The sequence below is a fragment of the Tenebrio molitor genome, chromosome 3 (assembly GCF_963966145.1).
Source record: "Tenebrio molitor chromosome 3, icTenMoli1.1, whole genome shotgun sequence".
NCBI lineage: Eukaryota > Metazoa > Arthropoda > Insecta > Coleoptera > Tenebrionidae > Tenebrio > Tenebrio molitor.
Genome location: NC_091048.1, coordinates 2,568,481 through 2,596,139, shown reverse-complemented (window position 1 = coordinate 2,596,139; position 27,659 = coordinate 2,568,481). Strand labels below are relative to the sequence as shown.

General features: G+C 36.0%; 1 protein-coding gene across 7 annotated transcripts in view; it reads left to right on the top strand.

Moving 5' to 3' along the window:
• Positions 1-3,354: 3,354 nt before the first annotated feature.
• The window catches only part of LOC138126091 (uncharacterized), a 48,527-nt gene continuing 24,222 nt past the window's right edge, over positions 3,355-27,659 (top strand). For 3 of the 7 annotated variants that reach the window (XM_069041766.1, XM_069041765.1, XM_069041767.1), the window contains exons 1-4: positions 3,355-3,523; positions 18,888-19,088; positions 21,974-22,144; positions 26,744-26,861. In XM_069041766.1, coding sequence (XP_068897867.1) covers positions 3,370-3,523; positions 18,888-19,088; positions 21,974-22,144; positions 26,744-26,861 — 644 coding nt within the window. In that variant the 5' untranslated portion in view covers positions 3,355-3,369. Of the gene's footprint in view, positions 3,528-3,666; positions 4,358-18,887; positions 19,089-21,973; positions 22,145-26,743; positions 26,862-27,659 lie in introns of those variants that run through there. The other 4 variants (XM_069041769.1, XM_069041770.1, XM_069041771.1 and 1 more) reach the window with 4 other exon arrangements.

The window sequence follows — 27,659 nt, the reverse complement described above, 5'->3', positions numbered from 1 at the left end:
CACTTGTCGTTACCAAAATTGCGTTTTATAAAAAAAAATGTTTCATTCTCGCTGATTGTACTTATTTCATTTCGAAGACAAATGATTCAGATATAGATCTGAGAAAATCGTTGTATCTTAAGAACAATTGTGGCGATTAAAACATTTAAAGCAAGAGGAAATGTCTACTTCCGTATGAGAAAAAAAATCTTGTAAATCTGCAGTGCGCAACACGTACAACCTTTTAAATGTAAAATTCTATTTAAAAACAATTTCATGCATTTAGTTTCATTTCCCTGCACGAATGGCACTGTAGTTTCCAAAGTTAAATATTTATAGACTACTTGATATACATCGCTTTACATTCCGGTTTGACGGTACTTATTTTTCAAAGAGCCGTCCCCGCTTCCATTTTATTTACAATCCGAGATTGTGTCCCGGGTTTGTCTTTTTTCGCGGCGTTGTTGTTCCTAAAGCAGTACACTTTGAATTTCCATCAGTTTAGTAAGTGGGTGGGTAATTGGTGTGCGTTTTCCATCGGAATCGGATCGAGCAGAGAGAACAGAAACGGTCGGTATTACGGCTAAAGTTAGCACTAATCTGATTACTGGGTTACAGCAATCGCTTCTGCGATTAATCGAAAACTCGAACTACTACTCCGCAACGTTAACCCATTCGCAACTTGTGTAACACTTGCTGGTACAAATAAATTCATGATTGCTTCCTTAGACGGTGCCGTCGCTAGATGACAACCGACGCCCTTTCAACCGGCTGGATTCAAATGAATGAATTTGCCCAATTAGCTCATTTTGTTCCGAACTGAAAGGCGATTGTTGTCTTTTCGGGAGGAAACAACGACCCGCGTCGACCGTCCACATTTATTTATTTTAGTTTAGAGGAAATCATTATCAAGATCCAATACTTGCTGCGGTCAGAGGTTCGGCTAACCGTACTGAACAAGATAAGATTCACACATGCCGTGTGTTACTCGATGCTAGCTTATTCTTCGATGTACCAAAACTAAAGGTGCAGGAGTTTTCTTGACAGGTAGAGGTGTTGGATTTTCTCATGGGTTGTGAGTCGAAATCGGTCTCAAGTAGGCGCTACAAACCGATCGGAAAACATCGTCATTCGTTACCTCTCTCTCGTCTATTTGCACCTATAGTAGCCGACGTTTTCAGTTTCCATTTACAAATTTTTCACGGGTTTGTCGCTCCGCCTTCGCGCAGATATTTCCAAGGTCACAGCCCATGAGAGAATCCAACACTTCTACTTACGCATTAATAATGTGTTTTTGAGCAATCACCATCGGCAACCCTCAACGCGCCGACTGCTCTGCAGAAGCTTTCCGGTCTTGTTGCTTACCTAGTCTTACATTTTTTTGTATAATGCAGGGTTTGAATATATACCATACTCTGTGAGACACCCTGTATACCCAACTAATTATTGATAAGGTATATTTGAGAATTTTTTTTTTTGTTAATAAATAAGGTCGTAACAGTTTTGTTAATTTTCTGATATTAAGTATTAATTTACCTATAAATTTTTTACACTAAATGAATCTGTACCTGGTAGCGCATCAAACCCTGGTGTCACAATTACAAATTTTGACTTGGTTGTCTAGATAATTCTCTTTTTTATTTCAACGCAAACCAGACGCGTGATTTATGGCAAAATGGTATAATTTGCCAACAAAAGGATCATTCGCTAGCCTCTTATTTACAGCTTTGCCATAAAATTCCCATTGTCACCTAAATTTACGACTGCACAAGTAGTAGGTCATAAATAAAAATTATTTTCAAAGTGAAAATGTAAAATTGCGTTTAATTCAAAATCTAATTGGTGTTTTTTCCTCTGATTTCGAAAATAATTATAGGAAATGAATATAGGTAGGTCAGTATAAAAATCAGAATTTGACTTTTTGGTTGAAATTTACTTAAAAATGGAGATTTTTTTAAATGTTTTTTGTAATAATCTATAACTATTTTCAGGCATTTTCCATGTACGAGTTGCTATAAACTCCATTCAACTAGTTTCAAACAACTCTCTTGTTAATACGTATTGTGAAGCTTTTTGCATTTTATCCAAGCCAATGTGGATTTTATTTTACATTTTGAAAATAGTTCACGTACATTGTGTTTTGCTAAATTGTGATAACATGGCATTAGCGAATTTTAAAACATACAGCAACATTATTTATAGGCAAGATTGTGCATTATTAAATTCGTAGATATGTCCCAGAAATAATCAAATATTTGTTTTTAATTTCAATTCTATTTTGAGCTTGAAAATAATTAAACGATCAGTTCACATTTCTTGTTATGAAATGAACGAAACATTTCCCTCTCGAATACAGGTTCAGCATGTTGCTGCCCACGCAGTTCTACTTTCTGAATTAAAACAATTATGAATGTTATTTTTCCAGAATTACCAATCGAGATTGTAAAATTTACCTTTCATTCAAAGACACGATTTTTCACTCTTACTAAAAATAAAAAATAGAGGGAATTAAGAGCAGACAAGATCATTTATGAATCATTTATGATAATAAATAAAATACGATTTTTTACATACATAAAATGATGTCATCCGTTAATTGTAATGACCCTGAAAATTTTGATAACGAGTCGGGTGGCAATTATCAGTTGCTTTTTATTACCAGCTTGATAAAACAGTGATTTGGAGCTAAATAATTGAGACAGTTGTCATGTATTGCCAGAGATTTACATTTTTTAATAAATTAAATTATTGCTTCTGATTAAGCTAAAACATATCACTGTTATATTTTTAACGTTGAAACACTTGGTTGAAATTTAAATATTATATTTTGCACATTTCAATGACACATTCATGTTTTTATTGTGTTGCCCAGTTGCGACCTCGACTTCGTCTCGGTCTTCAATCTCTGGGCTCAGCACAAAAAGACTCACTTCTACTCTTAATGATATAATCTACAATTGCTGCTACTTTAGAAAAGAAGTTATTGTTGTGTGTTCAGTTTTTTGATTGTGATGTTCCAATAAACGCTACGAGAATCTCTGATTCGTCCAAATGAGGGAGCGAACCACTGATTACTAGAGCGTCTAGAATTGTTCTTGGAAGGTGATAGTTTTATAGAGCAACTGAAGAATCTCAAAAACAAAACAACTAAGACACGCAACTCACAACTGACGCTAAGATTTAATAATTTGACATTTGACTGTTAACACCTGATTTGACGGGTTCAAGGTTAGAGTTAGTTCGACGCAATAAAATTATAGAGCCGCACGATTCCACAGGACTCTTGATATACGTTTTTTTGGAGATACTTTGAAGAGTTGAGTTAAATGAAGGGGATGTTTTTTGTTCGATGCGAAAAATCTCATTTTCCTGATGAAATTTTTAATAAAAATGAATTTCCCATCAAAACAAACAGCGCATAAAATTTTATTTGAAGCGAAACAGTCGCGTTTCATCACTCGTCACGACAACGCAGCAATACTGTCACGTTCTAATTCTATTCAGAATTTGGTGGGTAGTTCATTTCGGAATAGAAGAAAAAGTGGTGCGTAAGTCAGTGTTTACCCGAGCGTACCCCGTAAAACAGTTGTTTTGCACGAAGAAAAAATGTAAACAGCACTAGAGAGAATTGAAACGTTATTGGGGCGGCATCCCTTATATAAACGTCACCTTTTTATATGCATCGGAAGAAACGGCCGTGCGGTTCTCTCTATATAAAATAATTCCGGATTAAGCTAATAAAAAGCCAACGGCCAAAGCGGGTCGGCCGTTCTGGCCGATCGTATTAGCGTAAACCTGGTTGTGTTTTTTTACGATAACCGATCTTTACAGAAAATTAATTCGTTATCCTGCGGCATCCCGTTTTTACGAGCGGGTCATCCGCAGACAATGCAACGCGTAAAATTGCGTCCGCTCTTGCGGACAAATATAACTCTCGAGGTATCCACTTCAATTTCTCCGTAATGCCGCCGCCTTTTATGCCCCGCTCCCGAATTTCGCTATTTACCCCGGATAAAAACATAATGCCGAAGAGTCAAGTGGCTTACGTCCCGCTGTAAACGCAATGTTCAATCCATCAAGTCTCAATTTCTTCCTAATTCCGATTGGGAGAGTCGCATGCGCCGCCGCCGCCGCCGCCACCGTTCCATTCAAACTCTTCGCGGAAGCAGTAGCGTCGCGGCGGTGATCGGCGGCGGCGGCTCCGACGCGCCTCTTCCTATCAATCTCTCGGCCGACATGTCCGACTAATCGCTTATCTGAAAGGGTCAAATCTGAACGAGATGTGCGTCGAAGAACTCAGTTAAGATGTACAAGATGAGGTTGGTGCGCGGACTTTGTGACAACGTGACGGTTCTTTGCGGACTGTTGGTGATGATCGGTAAGTTGGCGATTTTTTATATCTATCGGTGCGTGCGAAGCTGCTGGTGCGGAGCTTTGCAAGCTTTGATTTCACGCGCTTTTGCCTTTATTTACCGAAACGCGGAAGCTCGACGCGTTAAATTCGCCCCAGGCTTGTTATAAACAAACCTATTATTAGGGATCAGGGCGAGCCCTTGTGGACATAATTAGCACTGTCGAGCCATGATACGTTCCGCATCAGCAGATAAATGAGAGAGTCAAAAGGAGCTTTCGTACGTTTTAATTAGCTTTTTGCTCTAAGCCACATGTTGGATTCTAAGTCCTTTGCTAAACGACACAAAAATCACAAAAATCCGCTTCCACTCTCGACTAACCCATAATTTTATCGAGCAAATAAAATCGTATTCTTTTTTACAAGTGGCAAGTTTATATACACGAGCGCAGCAATCTGTACATAAAATTATTGCCAAGAAAAAATTCAAAAATCTTGGAGGGATTAATTTGGTTTTTTAATTTTTTTCTACTCGATTATTTAACCGCCATATTTGTAAAATGTTTTGAATTATAAGTAAAAAATTGAAATACATTTTCTTATGTTTTTTTATATGGTAATTTTTATCTCTAAAATGAGTCATAGAACAATAAATGTCTGTTGCTTTGCTGATGGTTCAAATGTTATCTTATCAGTTTCTGGTAGAAGACAGAACAAGATACTAACTGAAAATTCCTTCAGCTAGAATTGTAATAATTTGTTTTTTTTTTTAATTTTGTTTACTTTAATGTTGGAATTCTTAAGAAAATTTTTAGTAGATCTTTACAAACCTGTTGAAAAAAGCAATGGAATTTATATTTTGCACTAAAAAAACTTGGCAAGTAACGGGCCTTCAAATAAATCAACTTATGGAAATTCAATTGTTTGCAACATTTTTCCAGCGTAGAAAATGACACAAGAAACGTCTGACATTTTAACGAAATAAAATTAGGTTAGAAAATATTTTTAATTTTTGTAGTGCTTTCTCCCTATTCCCCCTCCACGGAATATGACAATATGAAATTGGGAAAAAGCTTACTATGTAACCTGTGTAACTCCGGAGAATAATTGGTTACCTACAAAAATTATTTTACACTGTTAACAGAATTCGAATGTCGCCTACGCCTACTGTAAATATATATTTATTTGAAGGCCCGATAGTTGTGCTAAGTTTGTGAATTTTTCAAGAAATTGTAACAAACATTTTATTTCGTCGGTCGGTAGTAAAGTACTCTGAAAGGATTGTCCTGCAAGCAAATTTATGCAATCGTGCTGAAAACATTGAAGGATCAATGTCCTTGCTCCGCGCTGAAAAAATTGGGTCGGAGAAGTTTAAAAAGGGAAAAATAGAGGTCAGAGATGAACACCGCGTCGGAATTACCATTTCTGTGCCCACCTGAGAAAAATCGATGCTTTGCATGATATGATTTTGGGGGCTCGACGAATTGGGCTAAAGCATGTGGCTTTGAACATTTTTTATTAACGTGATTTTCACATCGTGCCACATGATTTGGGATGAAAAAATTTTCTGCTAAGTGGATCACGGAATAAAAATTACCGAGAGAGACAAAGATTTTTTCAACTTTTTGGATGGTGTAGCTGTGGATCAAAGGTAGATTTATCTTTACGGTAAAAAAACTGAAGAATATTCAAACTAAAAAAAAACACTCTAACGACGTTTTGCCTTTGGAAGTTTATTTTTTGTGACAAACGAGTAAAAAAAGTATGACTCTACATTTTGCAGAAGTTTGCTCTTCCTGAACGAACCAACTCTTTGCAAGTTTTGATTGTGGTGAAAAAATCAACGAATTAGACATTAAATAGGCTGTCCGGACCTCAAATGCACCAGATTTTGCACAATCGAGTTATAAAAATAAAAGAAAAAAATGTTCAAGTGAGACTTGAAGTAGTGTGATTTTTAGTCTTAATTTACAAAGTACAAAATTAAAGAAGCAGCTACTCCATCCATCATGACAAATCTAGGGCTTTTCTATAATTCTTCTAATTTTGCCATTTGTTGCACTTCAAGTGTAAATGAACAATACATGTGTCGTTACACAAAAATAGCAGATTATATCATTAAGAGTAGAAGTGAGACTTTTTCTGCTCGACTTCGTCTCGGTCTTCAATCTTTGGGCTTAGCCCATAAAGACTCACTTCTACTCTTAATGATATAATACTTTTCTTATTTAGGTTCTTGGCCCATTGGCTGCGCTTCCAAGATCATGATGATTGAAAAATTCAAATTAATCAATTTTTGACAACATAGGAAATTTATTGATTAAACTTCTCATTCAAGTAGTCGTGTCAGTATATTGCTAAGCACCACCACCAATTGCCATTCGTACGGAGCGCTTAAGCAAGTCCAGTGGCGGTCGATATTTGGATGGGTGGTCGCGAGTCAAACTCCTTCCTTTGCCGGTTTGTTGCCAATGTTTCACAGAAATATCCAAAATGATCCGGCCTCAATGCCGTACCACCCACCTTTTCAACGCAATCTAAAGGCAAAAAAAAAATGCTGGGTGTATGTAATAATGCGATTTAATTTTAAAAAATTGTGATGTACTATTGTGAGCATGGAATTTCGGGCAGCAATTTACATGTCATTTAAAAAACCCAATGTAGTCTAAGCTTTATTGTCATAAATGTCATAATACAGGGTCTCTATAAATGATTGTCTGGTCAAGCCAGCCTTGGAAAAAAATTTTACTGTTCCGCTTTTTTGAAACCGATGCCAAATTCTAGTTCGTTTTCACGGTCACTTCTGACATTAGTGACGGACGTTTCGTTTGCGCTTGTCAGTCGAGTTTTGGTTCCTTATATTCGTTTTATCGCAGTTAATCACAGTTAATATACACCAAAAATCTGTATTTTTCAATAAAAATTGCAAGTACGTCCGCTTTTAGAGGTAAATACACTGGCAAAATTTGTGAGGTTATGCTTTAATGTTTTATGTTTTATTTTAGCTTTATTTTCTTTACAATGGTTTATTCTGTTGAACAGAACACGTTCATTGTTGTTTTTTACTTTCGAAATGGAAGGTTTAATAATGGGGAATTATCTGTTTGTAAAAATGAATTCCATCAAAATATCTGAACAACATTGTGAACAGATTTTTAACAATCAGAACAATTAGCAGGGGTAAATCATTAGGACGAGCACCAGTATCTGATGAAATACTCAAGGATTTGAAAGAAATGGTGGAAAAGACTACAGATATCCATAGCCTGTTTATCTCAACAATCTGGTGTACCACGATGCACTTGTCACAAAATCATTAAAAATAGGCTACAACTGCATCTTTATAAAATTAGTGTTGTACAAGAACTCCAACCTGCAGATTATCAAAGTTGTGTTCAGTTTGAAAATCACCTCAATTTCATAATTTGGAGTGCTGAGAATCCACACCAATTTGTAGACTCCTTTACATGTTTTGAAAATTGGTGTGTGGAACTGTGGATAGCAGTGTTGCTATACCCTTAACTAAGAAATGCTGCAAAATATTTTTGAAAATAAATGAAGAATTGTCAAGTGTTTAGAAGTTAATGGGGGACATTCTCAATCTATTTTATAAAAAAATACCCATTTGTTATCGTTATTTAGTGTTGTAAATTATGTTGTTGAATACATTTGATTTTATTGAAAAACCAGTAAGACTTATTTGTTATGAAAAACACTGTTATTTATATTGGAAGAAAAAATGGGAGTCAACACCATATTCGACAATTCAGTCTAGGTCGTATTTACCACTAGCATAAAACAAGAAATGTGAAAGCACTAAAGCAGACAAAAAGGCAGTATCAAGTATTGTATTGTGGTATACGGGGACAAGGTGTTCTCAATATTTATCTGTTTGGATTTGTTCTCATACCAATTCCTGTACAGTGTGTGGCGGTACGATGGGGGCAATAATTGTTCCCCTCTGGGTGTTGATATTAAATAATAAATACATTAATGTTAGCAAGAGTAAAGCACAGTTGAAACTTGTCTCTGGTTAAAAGTCAACAACCTAACCTGAAAATGTGACATTCATTAATTGCCGAACAAAGCGGCACATTCAAAATTTGACAACTTTCCATGGCTGGCTGGACCCGACAATCATTTATAGAGACCCTGTAATTAATTTTGAAGGAACTTCAAAATAAACTGTCACAATTATGCACAATTATTTTATATTTTAGTTATTGATTTCCAAAGTTTAATAAAAAAGACGGTTAAGTTTTCAGAAAATCACATCTAAGCACTTGTAGCTTTTCAGAATTGACGAATGCAATTTGCAAAATGATATGAGGCAATAGTAGATATTAAAATGAGGTTATTAATACGTCTAGCACCTAAAGCCTATTTCACATTTTATATCAGTCAAATTTCAAGTCTGCCCGAAATTCCGTGCTCCCAATAGTACGTTATTTATAACTAAAGATATTGTTTCTAAATTTATTGTTTTCATAAAGCATAAACATCTAACAAAAGTAAAATAACAATCCAAGAAATTCAAAAAAAATAATTAATTCCTATCCCCCCACTCTTCTCTCCTTTTCTATCCTTTCCCCCCTCTTCTATCCTTTCATCTCCTTTTCCCTCCGCTCCTTTCCCTCTTCCTCTCTCTCTCTCTATCCTTCCCTCCTCTCCTATCCTTTCATCTCCCTTCCGTCTTCATTCTGTTTTCCTTCCGCTCCTTTCCCTTCCTCCCTCTCTCATTTCATTACATCCATTCTACATGTGCTCGATTGTCACTCTCTCCTCATTGCACATTCTCTATTTTCTTTCCTCTCCTTCCTTCCAATACCTGCTTTCTTTCTCCTCATTCAACCACATCTGAATCTCGCCATCATTTTTCTCTCTCTTGCAGTCTCTTTCCCCAGGTACTCTGGAATTTGCTCTGTCATACACCTTTCATACTTCCTGTTGTATCTTGATTCTTTGATTCCTTCCTTCATTCTTGCTTGTCCGTGTCTTTCTCCCTTTCACTCAGCTCTGCATTCATCCATCATCCTTTTGCTCTTAATCTTTCCACTTCTTCACTGGCATATCTGTTCCTCTGGTAATACTTCTCTCTTTCCTTCTTCTCCGTGTTCTTTTTTTTTCTGTCAAGCATTCCGTTAGTATCCTGCACTCTTCCCTTCCATACATTTTGTCCTCAAACTTTCCTGCTCTCTTTCCCATTTTCACTCTCAACCTATTCGCCTTGCACTCTTCCCTCACTATGTAACCTGGCGTTTCTCTGGCCACTCCTAGCACCTCTCTCAAATATTTTTATTGCATCTTTACCTCTTCTCGTTCCTTCCGTCCTCTGTTCTCTGCCCCGTACATCAGTATACTCTCTATCATGCTCTCAAACTTCATCATTCTCCTCCTGAAATCACGCTCTTGTAGGTGTAGCCTTCCTCCCCTTGTTGTTTTTATAAAGCATAAACATTTTATTCTTTTTAAATCTACCCCAAACGAATTCTCTTGTTTGTATTGTAATGTAAATAATAAATGAACAGAAATATTAGAATTTTACAAATTATTTGCTTTACTTTATTGAATGTGTTACACACAATAATTTTACAACGAAAAATGTTTATATCGATGAAATCTGTCTTTCATTAAAATCGTAATACCTTCAAGCTCCGAGCAGTTTTTATTAAAATTTTTCCAAAACATATATTTCAGTAAAAGAAACAAATGATTGACATTTCAAAGAAAACAATTTTTTAAATTATTTCTCAAAGGACTTCAACGTAAAATCGTGAATAACTCCGCCTTAAGACTTCTGTCGTAAGAAACATATTATTCATAACACAAATTATTATTTAGTAGCTTCTTGCGCCACCAAGAGTGATTAACTTTAACTATAGTCTCAACGTTATAGATGTGGATTGGGGACTTGTCGTTAAGTTGGCACTACCAGGAAAAGTAACTAGGCGCGCTTATATGGAATTCATGACAGATTTCCCACTAACGTACAGTTCAACCATAAGTTTGAAGCGACCTTGACTTTGACAATCCACATCTAAAGCGTTTTTACAATATTTGTTGAATTATTAGATGATAATACAGGGTGTCTTCAAATTATCGTATTCCGAGTTGACCAAGTAAAAATGTTTAAAAAAAATTGCTGTCACATTGAAAAAAATATCAAAGTTGCCATTATTTGTTCAAAAGTACCTGATTAATATTCTAGCTATGTTGTAGTTCCCTTTTGAACAAAAATTGGAAAAATAAAACTTTTATTTTTTCGAGATAAAGCTGTTTTTTCAAGAAATGTCTCTTCATTTATATTTTAATATTTTACATAGTCATCCTCACCTTATTTCAAAATGAATGTCAACCATTTATATTTTTTATTTGAAGAAAACATGATGAAAAGTTTGAACCTTCCATATATCTTTGTAAAGATCCCCCTATACTTTTTTATTTTATTTTTTCGAGATTCCTGAGATTTTTTCCTACAAGACCCTCGACTTGGAATACGTTAATTTTGCGACACCCTGTATGTTATTTTGATCTCAGATTTTCTCTGTAAAGCGCAACATTCTACGAAACAGATTATTCACAATTGTAACAGAAATTGTCTTTGTATTTGAAAACAACGCATTCAGAATCAGAACCTCATTTTTGAATAATATTTATGTACTTTATTCCAAACTGACGCATCACTGGGAAAAACTGTCGAAATTAGCTTTCATCACGTTGTTGTTTTAGCAGAATTAAATCTGAAAGTAGTGCGTTTGGAGCATTTTCAGTTCTTTTTGCAGAAAATAAATATGCAGTCAGCAAACGTGCACTACATTATCGTGTGTACACGTATGTTAGTACATCAATCTGTTTTGCATACATGCATATTAAGCATCATCTGAACACACAAAACTTGTGTGAAGGGATCAGAGTTATCGAACAGACAGTTGGATAATTAACTGTTTAACTTGAGAGTTACGTTGAGGACCGCTCGATAGTTAGAAAGTTCTATACAAGTCAAAACAACCTTGCTTATCACAAACTAAATAATATAATATGTGTGACAATAAAATAAAAAGAAAGTGTGTGCTTAAAACCGCACGACAGAAGTAAAAACTTCTATGTACTCTTTTTTGGGTCATTTAGCATATTTGAAAAAATCGAATGCTGTTTTTAAAAAAATCAATTAAGGGCTTTGATTTTTCTGTCGAAAAAGCGATATTAAAATCTCCACTCAAAATCTGATTGTTTCTCGCCAGGTCGGTTAAGCGCGCGAACTCACTCGAATGAGCCTTTCACCTTGGAGCGTGAGACGTGACGGTGTGACGATGTGACGCCGTGAAGCTAATTCGCTGCAAATTCGCAATAAAAACGTTACAAGCAAATTTCTTTCACGATATATTTGCCTGATTATTGATCGTTCTCCTGTTTTACAAAGCAACAACACGTTTGGATTCAAAGCAATTAAACTGTTTTGATATTTTTTGTAATTAGTAAATTTCAGATGTAAACCAAGTTGGTTATTAAAAAGAAGCGGAAATGAATATTTTTTGTCTGATTTTTAAATAAATTCATTAAATCCGCAACGGTTTGCTGAAAATGCTTTCAATGGAGGCGTACTCGATTAATGCCGGTACCCACAAAAAATGTATCCGGTTCAGAGGTCATAGGTAAAAAAATAATTTCACCATTCCGCTTTGTCGAAAAGTCCACAAAGCTCAACGTTCATTAGATGTTTTAGCATCGATGCAACAGTGAAAGAGGAGCAGAATAGTTTGGAAAATAATCCCGGGGGAACAGCTTGCACTTTTCGACATTTTTGCGAAAGCTCCAATTTATGTTAAGAAACGGCAATTAAAATTTTTTCCGGGTTCGGCGAGCGCGGCAAACTTGCGAATTCCTTCAGTCAGCAGTATCGATTTTGGGAGAGTCGCTTTTTGGAAAGAGCATTTAGCAGTAAATCAAGAAGTTCTCGAGCACTTATTTATTCATTGTCAGCCGTTAAAACTTGTAAATTATTGGTTTGTGCGAATGGTGCAACAGTTGGACCGACTAAAAGGGCTAATAATTTAAACGCATTAGCGGTCTCTAATTGACAATTTCCGACTTTATTACTTCAATACACCCATTGACGCTTCCATAATAGAGCCGAAATTGCTTATTCATCGGAAGCAAAGCTCGGACGAGTGCGAAACAACGGCACGAAATTTAAATTGCGAGCCGGAAAAAATTTAGAGCGGCGGAGACGATGTTCAGCCCTGAAAACAGCAGTTAATCTAAAGTTTGACTCCATATAGAGTTACAAACCATTAAGGAAGTTTTAATTTAGCGATATTAACCCTCCGACTGGATATAAAGTTTTCATTGCAACCCTGATTACTTTATCATTTTTATTGCTTTCGGCTCGCTTCCCGGACAGATACTTTTTTTTGATCAACTCGGACTTAAATACTGAACGCGGAAGTAAATCGAGGAACGAAAAACTCTGCTGACTCTTGCATATATTGCGAAATTGCAAAATGCAGAACTCGCATAGCGGAACGCGCTTTCGAGCAGTCACTAAAAAACTAAAGAATATTTTTTGTAAACGAACCAAGACTTCTTGAAATTGTGATTTTACATTATGCAGGTTCTATTCCAAAAAGCTACGCTTTTCTTTATGGAGGTTCAAGATAAGATTCAAGGTCATGTCTCTACCCGTATGTTTGGCTGGCTACTTTTCTATACTCGGCGCGGCGACTCAGTGGAGTAATAAACTGGGATGATCTTCACGTGATTTTCGGGGGATGTTTCCTATTGGTTAAAGGACGCGCGTTAAGAAGATTCGTGCGCTCAATGCAGGAACCGAGGATCGTGGCCAAGCGTCTAGCGCGCCACTTAACGTTCTGGAGGTCCCCGGTTCTAATCCCGGGGCCGCCTGACCAGGTGTGGGTTTTTTTCATGGTTCACAACATCACATCGTGGTATGAATGCTGGGTCAGTACCCTACCACCTTCCTTCTGCACCCATCCTCACCATAACCAATCACGAATCTTCCCGTCATCGTCATTGTGACTAAAAAGCTTCAGCAGCCCCCCTCCCTCGGCGGCAATGAAAGATGTATCCTTTCTTTTTTTACTTTCAGATTTAAATTTCCCGCAAAAAGAGCTAAAATTTGGCGAGGCAGTGGAAATATAAGGCTTTTCTTGACGTCTCTACGAATTAATTATCACGTAAACATCTCATGACTACTCCACTGGTTCGCCGCGCCAACTATAGTAAAATTTCCTGTGACTGTGAAGTAGTAATAAATAATTGTTTTGACAAAAATCATGCAGGGGAATCATCTGCAAATGATTATTTTTTCGACGGACAATCATGTGATATGATAACACATCAAAAACATTCGATGAAAATGACTAAGAAGATAACACGGCAACTATGGAAGAAAATTGGATTGTCACCTTGGAGAAAATTGATGAATCAGATTCGCGGGAAATGGGATAACGAAAATGATACTAACGTTTAAGATGATAATGAACCCGTCCATCGGGAATAACAAAAAAGGGGAGTAAATTGACATAATTACTTCGCTGTTTGTATTGAAATAAGTTTTAAGGAAAGAATAATAAATGTACCGAACTCTTTAAGGCACTTGACTCTCCTAGCTTATTTCTGTTATTTCTCTAGCAACTATTTTTTTTCTTATATGGCTTCAGTAGCGGAAAGTTAGACAAAACTTTGGAGACATTTTAATTAAAAATTCAATTTGATATTGACGTTGTCATATTCCATAACATGCGCGAGCAAAGTCGCAGGCAAAAACTAATTGCTAATAAATGTGTTAGAAATTAAACAAAAACAAAACTAAAAATGTGTTTATTTTTATAAAACAAATAATAAACTCTACAGTTACTAAAGGCAACAGTTAATAACAGTTAGGATGTCAGAATATGTGGTTTACATTGGAAAAAAAAACTGATTTATTTGTGTATCAAAAAATATGATTCCTTTAATTTGGAAATAGGTATTTTCAATACAAGTGAGCAAAGTAGTGCATTTAATCACGAGTTGTCAGGCGTTGCGTGTTTGTGATTGGCCTACTGATTTTAGTTTAATCAGTGACACCAACACACAATGCATGTAGCATGAATTTTCCCAGAAATCTACCCCTAGCAATTTCACGTTTTTTCGTCAATTGAAATCTAAATAACAGGTTACAAATTTAAATAAGTCAAAAATAATGCAAGCTTTAGTTACTAATATTCAGAAAGTATTTTAAAAACAGATTTAAAAAACCTTCAGTACAACATATTTGGCGCCTTTTATCCACAAACTCTCAAAACATTCACTTTGCTCACTAGTGAGAAAATATTATTTCTTCACTAGTGATTCAATTGCCATCTTTGCTATTTTCAGTGAAAAAACCACTAGCATCCAATGATCATGGAAAAAAATTGTTCATTTTAATTGACATTAATAATAATTAATTAATTAATAATCGATTTTTTGAGCGGTAGGCAACCAATAAAACGACGTGTATAGCAAGTACACATATGTGTACAATTAAACTAAGACAGACGTTTCGATAAAACCAAAGATGAGGTAGCACTAAACATACACGTGCATCAAAAAGACATTACTAAATGTTTACACAATATTCGTTCGTAATTGTGAAGGAGGATTTTTCTGCTAGAATAAATAATTGTATCACTGTTAATTGAAACATTGTAGTTATTGAAGTGTTGTCACTTTTCATCTAGGTCTTTCCGATCCTTGAGTGGTAAAAAAAAAAGGCACCTAGACTTTCTGCAGCCAGCTATAAAACATTCCAACAGAAATTATTTAAAAGCCCATTCACAAAATCAAATTTTCTCGGCCTGTCTGATTTGCACCCCTTAAAACATTCAATTTTATTCTTAAAATCGATACATGAGCTGTTTGAAACTTGAGAGAAATAGAATAAAAGAGTAAAGGAAATAACCCGATTATGGAATACGCTTCTAATATGAAATAACGGCAAATCTAAGAGAATAATAGGCAAGGGTTGTTTCTGTCTCCTTTCAGCCAGTCTGCCCTTGTGTGTATGAACGTCGAGAAGAGAGAAGAAATGTTTTGACGCTTTGCTTGTGTAACGTTGGCAGAGATTAGTTTGTTTTATAGTTAAATACTATTATTTTAAAAACATTTAATTGTTATAGCGGATTGTCCAAAATGTATCTATTTAGAATATGCACTTTAATTTTATTTGATAGTTCCTAATAGTAATATAATACCCATTGTTGTGTTCCAAAACAAACCAAACATTGATAATATTTCATTGTCAGCTATAGTAATAAACGTGATATGATTATCGTCGATGATATGTACGAGCTGCAGATTGAACGCAAATTGAATGTGCTGCTCTGGTTTCACGAGTCGTATTATCTATTACTAATAATTCACGAGTTTATCTTTGATGAGAGAATACCCTGAAATCCATAGATGTTTTATTGGAACCGACTTACTAATGGCAGCGACGTCTCTTCAACGATCGGCATATCTTTCTTAGCTTAAAATAAGATGATAGAATCTTTTGTTTTATATTCTCAGTGCGATATCCCCTTACTACTCTATTCCAGCCAATTAAAGTTTTTCAGAAGGTATCATGTGACACATGAATCACATTCTCATCGAAATCTCCCATTTGTGTTATAACCTATAACTGTGTTATGGTCTTGACGCTGATGCACAGTGTGTTTATTATGATATGAGAGCCAAAGAATGGATTAAGTGCAGCAAATGGCTTCAAGTAGAGTGTTCTGGAACAGAATTTGCTGGTTTATTTGTAATTTTATCTTCAAAATTCAAATTTCTCTTGTTATAGAAAGTACTCGCATTTCATAATAGGTAGGAGCTGTTTTTAGGTAAAAATCAGGAAATCTATATTTAGGTTCAAGTTTTTGATTGGGTAGATTAGAAATAAATCATATTTCCAAAGATTGATTTTTCATATTTTTATTTGAATTTTTATTTTGGTTTGGTCACGATTTGAAAGCTCTTGAAATTTCCTGCAGGTTTGCATATTTATTTATTAACTAACGGGTAATTGCCGTCTGGGGTAAACACTTCAGAGCTTTGAATGGTTGCAGTGGCTACCCTATTTTTTTAAGCGCAATGAATACTTTATCACTAACATTTCTATAAACAAATATACAGGGTGTATCCGAATTCGCCCGACAAACTTTCAGGACAGATTCTACGATCAAAAATAAGCATAAAACTCTTAATACATATGGGGTCAAAAACGCTTAGTTTGCGGGGTAATCAACAAAAGCGTAAAAACAATTACGATCTGAATTCCTTGTATTTTATGGAGTTATCTGTCCATTGAACAAGGGGGCGAAATTTTGACAATTTTTTTGAAATTGTACACAGCTCCTTTTTATTTTTGTACGTTTCATCAAAAAATTTCGCCCGATTTCTTTTGTTGCTGGTGAACTTTTTAGTCGATTATCTCGCAAACTAAGCATTTTTGACCCCATATGTATTAAGAGTTTTATGCTTATTTTTGGTCATAGAATCTGCCCTGAAAGTTTATCGGTCGAATTCGGATACACCCTGTATATTTTTTGTAACAAAAGGTCCTCTGATGCTGTGAACAAATTTTTCATTCTTGTTCTTAAACGAGTATTGATCTGGGAATATATTATTTTGTAGAAAGTTAATTGTGCTACAATATCTATTTTCGGAAAATTTTTTAGTACAATTATTATTGTCGATTTAGAAGGATCCAAATATAACATGTTTTATTTGTCCTGACAGACTCACACTTGGTTCTTTATAGCTCGGAAATAATTTGAGATAATAATGGAATCTTTGACGATTTTTTTTTTATCTGACTTAGCAGGTTCTTAAAATTGCTTATAGCTAAAATTAGAACCGTTGGAACTTATAAAATTTCAAAAGTAGTGTCATAAAGAATATTCGATCTAGATGCGGAAATATTCAGATCCTTGAAAATTGATTAAGATTTGCAGTAGTGGAGCGAGTTTAATGAGCCTTGCTGGGCTTCGTAATCCTTATCTAAGAAACTATCGATTGTAGAGACATTTGTCTAGAAGAATTTTGTTCAGAAGCTGCAAGATTGTCATGAAACTGTTTTGAAACATTTTTTAATACTCTCTAGACAGACCTATGTCATAAAAATTTGCTCCTCAACTCTATTTACAATGTTTCTCACTAAAATAATTTACTAGGGAGCGCACAACATACTGCATAACAGTAGACTCAAGACCTCGATCGACATTATGTCAAACTGTCTAACTTGCATAAAGGTCAACTACACTCAAACGGCTTTCACAAAACATGTCTGATATCACGACTGTGAGTGTTGAAAATATCAGAATATGGAGGTTGTTTCTTAAATTGTTAAATACGTAAGCGCTGCACTTATCAATGCTGATACTCCCCAAGGCAATACATTTTTTAAATTTGTTTTTAATAATAAATAGGCAGTGAAGTAATGGAGTATTTAATTCTCTAGGACAAATTCGCAAACTGTGACAATGTTTGGTAACGAAATAAATTTAGTTTTTGCATTCCAAACGATTAACAACAACAGTCGGAAGAGGAAAAATGATGGAGAGAATGTTGGAGTTTCCGAGGGAACCAAAAGCGGGGGCGTTTATCTCAACAAAGCGCGTAAATTGATATTTACACTTCATGCTACAAAATATTCTAATTTTATCTCTTACGTTTCGAAGGATAATAACGATAGACACCCACTTCCGATCATCTGATACGATAATTCACCCAACAATACAATTATTACAATTCAGTACATCAGACTTCTTGGATTCTTCTGTTCAAATTTATTTTATCGAGTTTTAAATGTCATTGTCAACAATACCGTTCAGCAAACTGCGTCATCCTGATCTTATCCTGCCACGCATTTTTCAAAGGTCGCGACTCGAAAATTTACTTTCCAGCAGGATTAATATTTTATGTGCGCCGACTTGTGCCAATTATGGATTTGTATATTTTTTACGCACTCCAGGATTTTCTCCTTGCACGTCACTGTTTGTCAGATCCAAACAAACTTGTTCACGCTGCGCAATGTTTGCATTCTTGGCGCTGAAAATATGTGCAAACAATTATTTTTCTGATATTGAGAGACAGCTATATCTATTGTTACTTTCTGCAACCAATATTACATCACAAAACTGAAAACGATTCAGCAAATAAGTGCCAGTAAAAGTATACATCGCGTACTCGCGTGTAATGACCATCGGTCACTTGGACTCGTGAGTAATAGTCACCATTACACGCTCGGTGACTCATATACTATTTTGCGCCACATTTTTTAACGTTCACAGTATAGATATACAGATGTCCGAAATAATTATCGTTATCATGATTATCATTTGCGTCGCTCGGTGACTCATATACTATTTTGCGCTACATTTTTTAACGTTCACAGTATATCTCTGTTCGTAATGATTATCGTTATTATGATTATCATTTGCGTTGCTGTGAAATATATTTATTTAAAATTATTTGTGCGGGTTTGCACCCCGTCGTGTTGTTTTCGAGTGATTATCAGGGTAATTTGCAGGACTGTCGGGGTGCACCGTCGGGGTGAGAATCAACAGACTTCAAGTCCCGGAAGTGACGCAACTGGGCGATCCTGTGGTCCTGGACTGCGATTACACGTTGGAGGAGTCCTTGGACGAAGGACTGGTCGTTAAGTGGTTTTTTAACGAGACGCCCACCCCGATTTATCAGTGGATCCCCAACAAAAAACCGCAGGAATTAGGTGAGATTTCTCGTCCTTTTCCTTGATTCCGCTCGAAAAAAAATGCCGCTTCCGATTGGAACGTCGACTCGAGCGAACGCTCCCAATGCAAGAATCTTTATAACGTGCAATTATTCTGATTTGAATCGGAGTGGTGTTCATAAATAATTTATTTCGACGGTTGGAATAGATTCCGCAGGAATCGTACCGAACACGGACCGATACAAATTGGCGAATAATTTTGTCAGAAAATGGTGAATTGAATTAATAGTTGGAAGCCCAAATTAGTTGAATATCGATTTTAGGATGACTATTATTAAAGCTGTACATCGGTTCGATTCTGTTTAAAATGTTTAGTAGCCGTTAATTAATTTAGCGACAGATGCGAAAATTATTGTGTCCAGATCAAACGCATTGTCGCGGGAATCCCCGCAGGCATTTAATTGGAAACAGTTTTTAATTAGCTTCATATGCAGCTTTTTATTTATTTCTACATTAATAACGTATTTATTCGACTGGACTATACAGTAGGTCTTTCCTATAGGGCAATCGGTCATCGTGTGGGACGAAGTGTGGCCACTGTGTTACGGTGTTGTCGTGTCTTGTTTAAAGACCAATGTTAATGAAACTTTCACCATTTTATCTTAGTTATGACCCAATTATTGTACAAAGTTTCATCAAAATATGCTATTTCTGGATGTTGCAGTACAGGGTGTTATTGAAAGTTGTACAGATATTTTAACCACGAACTACTGGCTTCATGTAGAACTCGGAAAAACAATCTAAAAAATTCTATGTGAAAAAATAAAATGACATTTATTTTTTGACCTACAATTTTTTTTATCGCTTTTAGTGTTCTACGTTGTCAAACAACCTCTTAGGTAAAATTTCGGCACATTTTGAAAATACACCCTGTATATCATATTTTATAAAACGTACACCAATGCGGTTTCCTTGTTTTAAAGCATATTTCCTATAGGTTACTTCGCATTGGCGTACATTTTATAAAACATGATATACAGGGTGTATTTTAAAATGTGCCGAAATTTTACCTACGAGGCTGTAGGACAACGTAGAAAACTAAAAGCAATTTAAAAAAATTGTAGCTCAAAAAATAAATGTGATTTTATGTTTTGACATAAAAATTTTTAGATATTTTTTTCGAGTTCTACATGAAGCCAGTAGCTCGTGGTTAACTTTCAATAACACCCTGTATAATAATACTAATAACAAATATTTATGAAAATACTAATTCAATAAGCAAAATAATTTAATTTGTATTAGACAACAATAATTAGTTATACTCAACTTTTTTAATTGATGATGCCTGAATGCCGCATCACCGTTTTATCGAATATAAATTTTGCGTTCGGTGTCGCCGCATCGTTTACCTTGACAGCTTATCAATAGTTGGAAAGTTTGTTAAAAACTGTCATGAGTTAGTTGTCGAACTCGTTTGTCGTCCAGCATTTGGCCTCTCGTAAAATATGTAGGATGTGTCTGTAACGTTGCATTATTGAAACTTTCTTCTTAGCAATTATTTGTTTTATAAGTCAGTGAGGGAATTGTGGTCCCGTAATTGACCTAAATTGAAGTTTGTGGTCCCACGAACGCCCAGCCATACAAAAGACTGTAAAACACTTAATTATATTAATTTCGTCAATTTATTTGTTAGGGAGACTTTTTCTAAGACAAATAAAAAAAGGAAACTCGGAACGAGGAAAAAAGGAAAGATCCGGTTCGGTTTGTAAATATTTTAGTTTGTTGGAAAGATAAATGGGATTCGGATTCGTAAAGTCAATTATTCTCGTCAATAATTAAAGCGTCTTTAAGGAAAATGCCGCTAATTGCCAAAGTTTGTTAGTGTTTTAACTACCAGAGCTTTCAGTACAGTCCGAGCGCTTAAAGCTGCAGAAAATATTCCAACTCGTTCAGAACTGACGACTTAAAATGGAAACAATATTCGTTGATATTTTAATCTGTTCAGGTAGTTGCATTATTTTGCAAAGTGAAATTTCAGAAGTAGTTTCCAAATTGGAAATCTGTTTTTTCTTTTTCAATCTGAAACAGATTTTAACAAATTTTAGTTAGTTTGTTAAAATTCCTTCTGAAGATATTTACGAGGACAATAATAAATTATGAGACTTGAAATAGTTGAGAAGCACCTGTGCCGTGAACGGAGGTGATGCCAGCTCACAAGAGGGATCAGGTATAGGTGTTGGATTTTCTCATGGGCTATGAGTCATATCTGCTACAAACCAACCGGAAAACATCGTCAGTGGTTTATCGCTTCGCCTTCGCCCTGATATTTCCAAGGTCACAGCCCATGAGAGAATCCAATACCTCTAGAAGAAGAGTGAAAGTTATTGTAAATTAAATGTAAATCATGTGTAGTTAAGTAATTATGTAGGAAATTGTAGTTTTGCATAATTTGTATTGGATTGTTTCGTCTATATTGTCTACAATTTCAGCTTAAAAATGAAAACAGTAGAGGCAATTTTCCAGTTAGAGAAACTTTCTTTTGAAATAATTTCCCTCGCTCCAGTGGTTTGATGTAGCGCCGGTGTTTCGAGTAAAATTCGCATTTTCCCTAAAAAATAATAAAAACTAGGAGAAACTCTCAGTAAAAGTTGTGGAACGAATTTAATTCCAATATAAGTTTAAAATCAGAAATAGTCCATAAATCATCAGCCGTCGACCCGATCCTCGCCAAAGCCGTACTAGTTTCTTGTGCCGAGTAATTTAAATAAATTTTCTTGGTGAATAGTCACGAAACGGTGCGTCCTCGTCCCTCGGTCCGGGCGTGAGGTTCTTCAAATTTGGCTAAAGTTTTCCCTTAACGGATTTGAAAGTCAGAACGACGCTAAAGTTTGTTTTGAGATAAGTGTAGCTGATGGTGTTTTCAGGTATACTTAAGGGACGTCTAGATCTGGAGTACTCGGCGAGCACCGATACGAACAGCGTGCACCGCGCCTTGCATATCATCCAACCGGGCCCGGATCTTTCCGGAGATTACACTTGCTTCGTCTCCACTTTCAGCAGCGAGGACAGGAAGACGAAGAGGATGCTCGTTTTCGGTGAGTCGGGATTGTTTGCTAATTGGCGGGATGGCGTTATGATCTTTGTCCCGACCGGACAAGGACGTTAAGGGATGCTGGGTGGGACCCCGGAATGACAGAGCAGCCATCTTGGAAAAAAAAATCATGGAAATTAGAACGTCAAGCTATATTTCTTCAAAGTTGATGTAAATCGCGTTCGAGAACTCTGCTTTTAACAACTTTTTTTAATTGCTAAAAAAATCAAATTTCATTGGTTAATAATGATTTAATATTGATTTAATATTTATCAAAATATTTTTTGTTCGATACCTCCCTAGAAACCGTGTCTGTATCCACAGTTACCAGTGGGTGATGGTTTCACTTTTGCTCACTTCACTTTCGCTCACTCTCTTTCACTCACTGCTTTTCATTCTTGATTGCAACGCGATTCGCGTGAACGAAAGCTCCACCTTCCTCACTCTTGCTGTAAATAACTATTGTTGCACCCCACGCCCAAAACTACCCTCTCGGGACTTTTAGGTGTCGATCGAAATTGCCAAACGAATCTCATTAAAGAAATCACCCTGAAATGATTAATCCGGAACCGTGCACTGTTGTCACATCGTTACGGTGCGGAGCGCTCGTGAACGGCTCGTTATAATTTTAATAAAAAAAAATTCATGAGGGTGCTCCCTCGGGAGGCGAGATGAAAACTTCAGCCGCGATTTTTACATGTCGCTGCAGCGAGAGCGACTTTGCACGAGTTGGTTTTAATAACAAATTAACCACGGTTTGAATAATTCACATTTACATATTCATGCGGGAATTGCGACACACTGAACAGTGGCGTTCGCTTAATTACGCCAATTTCGCTAGTGGTAGAAACGGTGGACGCGGTATTGTCAGCGGTTTCCAAAATATAAATTCGGCAGTGGTGCAGACGTGACAGGTGAACTGTAATGGAATTGTCGTGTTCGGCAGTGCTGCTAAAATCAGCGATTACTTTTTGCTTTGTTGTCTTAAATGTGTGGTGGCGAGTGCCCCACGGCTTGGATATTATTTAATTAATTTTCCAATTAAAACACACCTGTCAAAGACCAAATACAAAATTATTTTTCCTTTGGAGCAAAAAAGACAACTCAAGTTGCGTGGTATGTTCATTGTTTTGTGTTTTACCCTCAACTGTCACTTCAAAGTAAATTGGGGCTGTGGTTCGGCGCAGAGCACGAAATGCTGCCGCGCCACCCAGGGAAAACGATCAAGACAGTTTCTGACACCGTTCCCTTTTATTCTTCCCGATATTATTCCAGACTTGACCGAGGGGTTCCATGAGGATCTCCGAGGGATTACAAACAAAATTGTAATTGTCACAAGTGGACCTACTACAAATTTTTCTTTAACGTTTAAACGTGTGTTAAATGTAAATTTTGTTTGATTTAATTTGGTTGATTTATTTTGCACAAAGCAAACCATCTGTTGAACTGTTATTTCATTTCCTTAAAGTAACCACCGAGCCAAGCTAAATATTTACTGACATTCTGGCGGTGTAAATCGCTTCACCTCAACTCTTCACCTGTGCTGTGCGATGATTCCAAGTATTGGAAAATGTGTTGGTTCGTCTTAATTTTTATCCTTTCACGAAAATGATTAAAATACGTCAGTATGAATGTAAAAATATTATTTGTTTTGTTATTTGAGAACAAAAAAAAAATGAAAACAATTTTCCATTAACTATATCACCAAGCAGTCATTTTGGACGAAACATTGGGTATAAAAAGTTAATAAAAGTATAATGGAAATAAAGAAATAAATGGAGTAAATGATAAAATGGGCTTCCATAATGACCTTTAACATATTCGCTTTGGCAACTAACAAAACTTTAAGTGAGTAAGAATGACTTGATAAACTTGTCTGAATAATTGTTTTGTTCTTTACTGAAACTATTTCGTGTGTTTCATTTACTTAAATTATTTTTGTTGAAGCAAAACAGGTTATTCCTCAAACAAACCAAAACTAACATAATTAAGCTAAACTTTTTAATGAACGGCGCACATTTTCAATCCGAGTTGATAAAAAAAAATTGATAGCAGTGTCTGAATTATAGTTTTACGACATAACAATCGTAAAAACTGCGAATGAAATTAATCGTAAAATTTACAGCTGCATAAACCGCGGATTTATGACAATGCAAAGTTTAGTTGAGAGCATATTGTGACAATAAAAGTTGCGGTCATTTTCTTAAAACGACTTAATGCTTCGCTAACACGCTTTGCCGGATCCATGAGTTATTTAATCTGAACTGACACTTTCCTTTCAGGAAACAAATTTGATAGATTTATAAAAGAAAATTAGTGTTGCATCTTCATAAATAGTTAATTGTTAATTTCATCCCGAGTGTGAGTTAATTATACCGTACGTTTCAAAAAAATGCTGGTCAAGTAGGCTATGAAAAACAAAGCATTAAAAACGTATGGCTTTACTTGAATAATTCAGGCGTTAATGTGATTATCACTATAATTGTTTTGAACGAACTACAATTTCAGCTTTAAAACGGTTATTTTCCTGCGATTCTACGAGAATTGGCACTGCCGCCGCGGCCGGAGTGCTCCCGCCAGCGGTACCGTTCGTCTTCGTCGTATACGTAACGGTTTAAAGTTACGTTATGTACAACAAAAATTAATGATAATATGTCTTAAATTACTCTTGTTATCTTGGTGACAATTGGCCACAATTACACGAGGGAGAAAATAACGCTTTAGAAAAAGAATAAAAAATCTCTTTGTTTGGAATTGCGTATAGAGGCCATTTTCTATTTAATGAAATGTGACAACGCTGTCAACTTAAATTATAATGAATTGAATATATGATTTAAATTTAGTAGACAACTCTGTTTCCATTAGGTTTTTAGTTGAAACGCATTACCGATCACGTGACATGTTGACAGGAAGCTCGAATCGTGTTTAAATAAATCATACAACATAAAACTAATTATAAAATGCAGTTGCATGAAATCAGTTTGATTAAACATTTTCATGAAGCAAATTCGTCAGAGTTACATTTGGGTTTTATTAGGAGGTTTGTGAATTTTTACAATAAAATAATGAGCTTGTTTTTCTTGGAGCTCGATGAACATAACATTCTTGATGAAAGCCCTTAAGAAAGCAACATTAAATCATCAAATAAATACAAGTTTGAGCTGCACGGAATTGAATAAACACCCTTTGGGTAAAATGTAAAAAAATCCTGAAAGGAAAGAAGCTCCTGGCTCTCCTTTTGTACGTTATGCAATAAACAAAGGTGTAGCGCTTCAATGATGAAAGTTATTAAATTATGCGGCAGCCAATTTTGAAAATTTATATTTAAGCCGCTCAAATAACGTTCATTAATTCGTTCTTGTTTACTTACCAGTTCGGAATATTACAAAATAATCTTTTAAATACAGAGAAGTCGGTGAATTGTGAGCACTCGAATTAACTTGATGAAGTTGATTCGAGGCGTTATCAACGCACAAGCCAAAGCTCATCAAGATGGCGAGTTTTGTAAAAGGCAAATTAGCACTTTCATTATCGGGGCTTCTTAAACTTTTCAGTTATTATTCCCGATTTACGAATTCATTTTTGCTTGTTTTTGAGACTAATTAATGCAAAAAACTCGAAAACACATTTAGACATGGCACCAATCAACTAGGAATAAATTTCATGACCGTGGAAAGTACAAAAATATGGAAATATGTTTTTTCTATTTTTTCACATTAAAATATGTTAAGCAGATTTTTTGTAAATGTCAAAGAAACGTCAACGATGCGCTGTTGCTAACCAGGAAAACAATTTTTCGATTTCGGCAAAGTTTACAGATGTTTACTGCAATTGTAAGCAACAATTATCCCAGAATAAGTGTTTTACCATTGAAGACAAAACTTTAATCACTAATAATTAATTAATTATTTATTTCGAGAGGTAGTTAACCATAAAACGACTGTGCATATAAGCGTCATTCACCGAGCATTGTGGCCACGCGCCTAGCGCGCAGCTTTGCACTCGGAAGGTGCCGGGTTCTAATCCCGCCTGGGATGGTGTGGTTTTTTTCAGGTTTTTTCCACACCATCACATCGTATGGTATGAGCACAGGTCTCATATCATAGATAAGGCTAATGCTGGGTCAGTATTAACCCCTCAGTACCTACCACATTCCTTCGGCACCCTCCTCACCGTACCCATCCCGAATCTTCCTGTCAGTGTGGCTGAAAAGGCTCTGAAAAGCCCTCCGTCGGGGGGGAATGAAAAATGTATCCTTCCTTTCCTTTGCGTAGGATTCAAACCAAGACAAACGTTCGGATAAAACAAAGAAAATGTACTCTTGATTTGATTTCTTTTTGATCACCTTCTACAATAAAATCTAGATTTTATTTTGATTTGTTCAAACAGTCAAAAATTGTTTATGATTCCTTAAATGAGTTTGTTTAAATCATCAGTTTGTGAATTTGATTTGTTGGGTGCGGTTTTGCGCAAGGGAGAAACATTTTCGGTGTGGCCGCCACCTTCTGGGGCAGGCCAGATTGGGCCCGCCGCATAATTGATAAAAAATCCGTCCGATTTCTGTTCGAACGTTGCAACCCCTGACATGTTTTATTAATTTCAGTGCCGGAGAAGCGTCTGGAGCTGCGACAAGAACACGTCGGCGACGGAACGCTGCAAGTAGTGTGTTCGGCGGAGGGCGTGTTCCCCAAGCCCAACATGAGCCTCCACGTGGGCAACAGGTAATAACTTATGCACACTTTACGACTCAATTAAATCGAGCAAATTAATTAGAATTAACCGTCGTCGAGATGAAGCCGGTTTTAATAAGGCCGCTCCGATAATTGCTACATACTGAACGGGAGATTTTACGCTACGATAAAAGAGCTCATATCGGGATAAATAGAGTCGTAACCTGGCTCATTAAGCGCTTTCGACTTGCTCCACTTTTCGAACAATGTCGAATTTTACTGTGGCTCATTTGTGTCGGAGGCTGATGGAAGCGGAGCTGCGGTTGACAACGCCATTTCGTGGAAGATGGAGAAAAATGGAGGTCACTTTGTTTCAAAAATATCAGACTCCGGGTCTTAAAGTTTGGGGTTAGCGGTTTGAGTAGTCACAAATAATGAAGAATTTATTATTTTACTTCTTAACCACTTCATTTATTCTCAGTTGTGCTTAGAAGTATTATTATTAAATCGGCGGATGTACGTGAATCATTTTTAAATAATGTATACAGGGTGTTCTCGAATAGCATGTCAAAAAAAAAATCGGTAGTTGGTGACGATGACTAGAAGTTAAATACAGAGCGGCCAGAAATGTGGTAGCAAGTTTTTCGATTGGTCCCGCAAGATGACACTTTTTTACAGAGATCTTTTTTATGCATGGCAACGCCGCTATCTAAATTGAGATAAATAAATGTCAAGAATTGTCAAACGTAAAACATTCAAATTTAAATTTTATTGAAAATGTTCTAATTGACCACCATTATGCTCAATGTATAACTGAACCCTTCGAGCAACATCTCGACAAATTTTAGT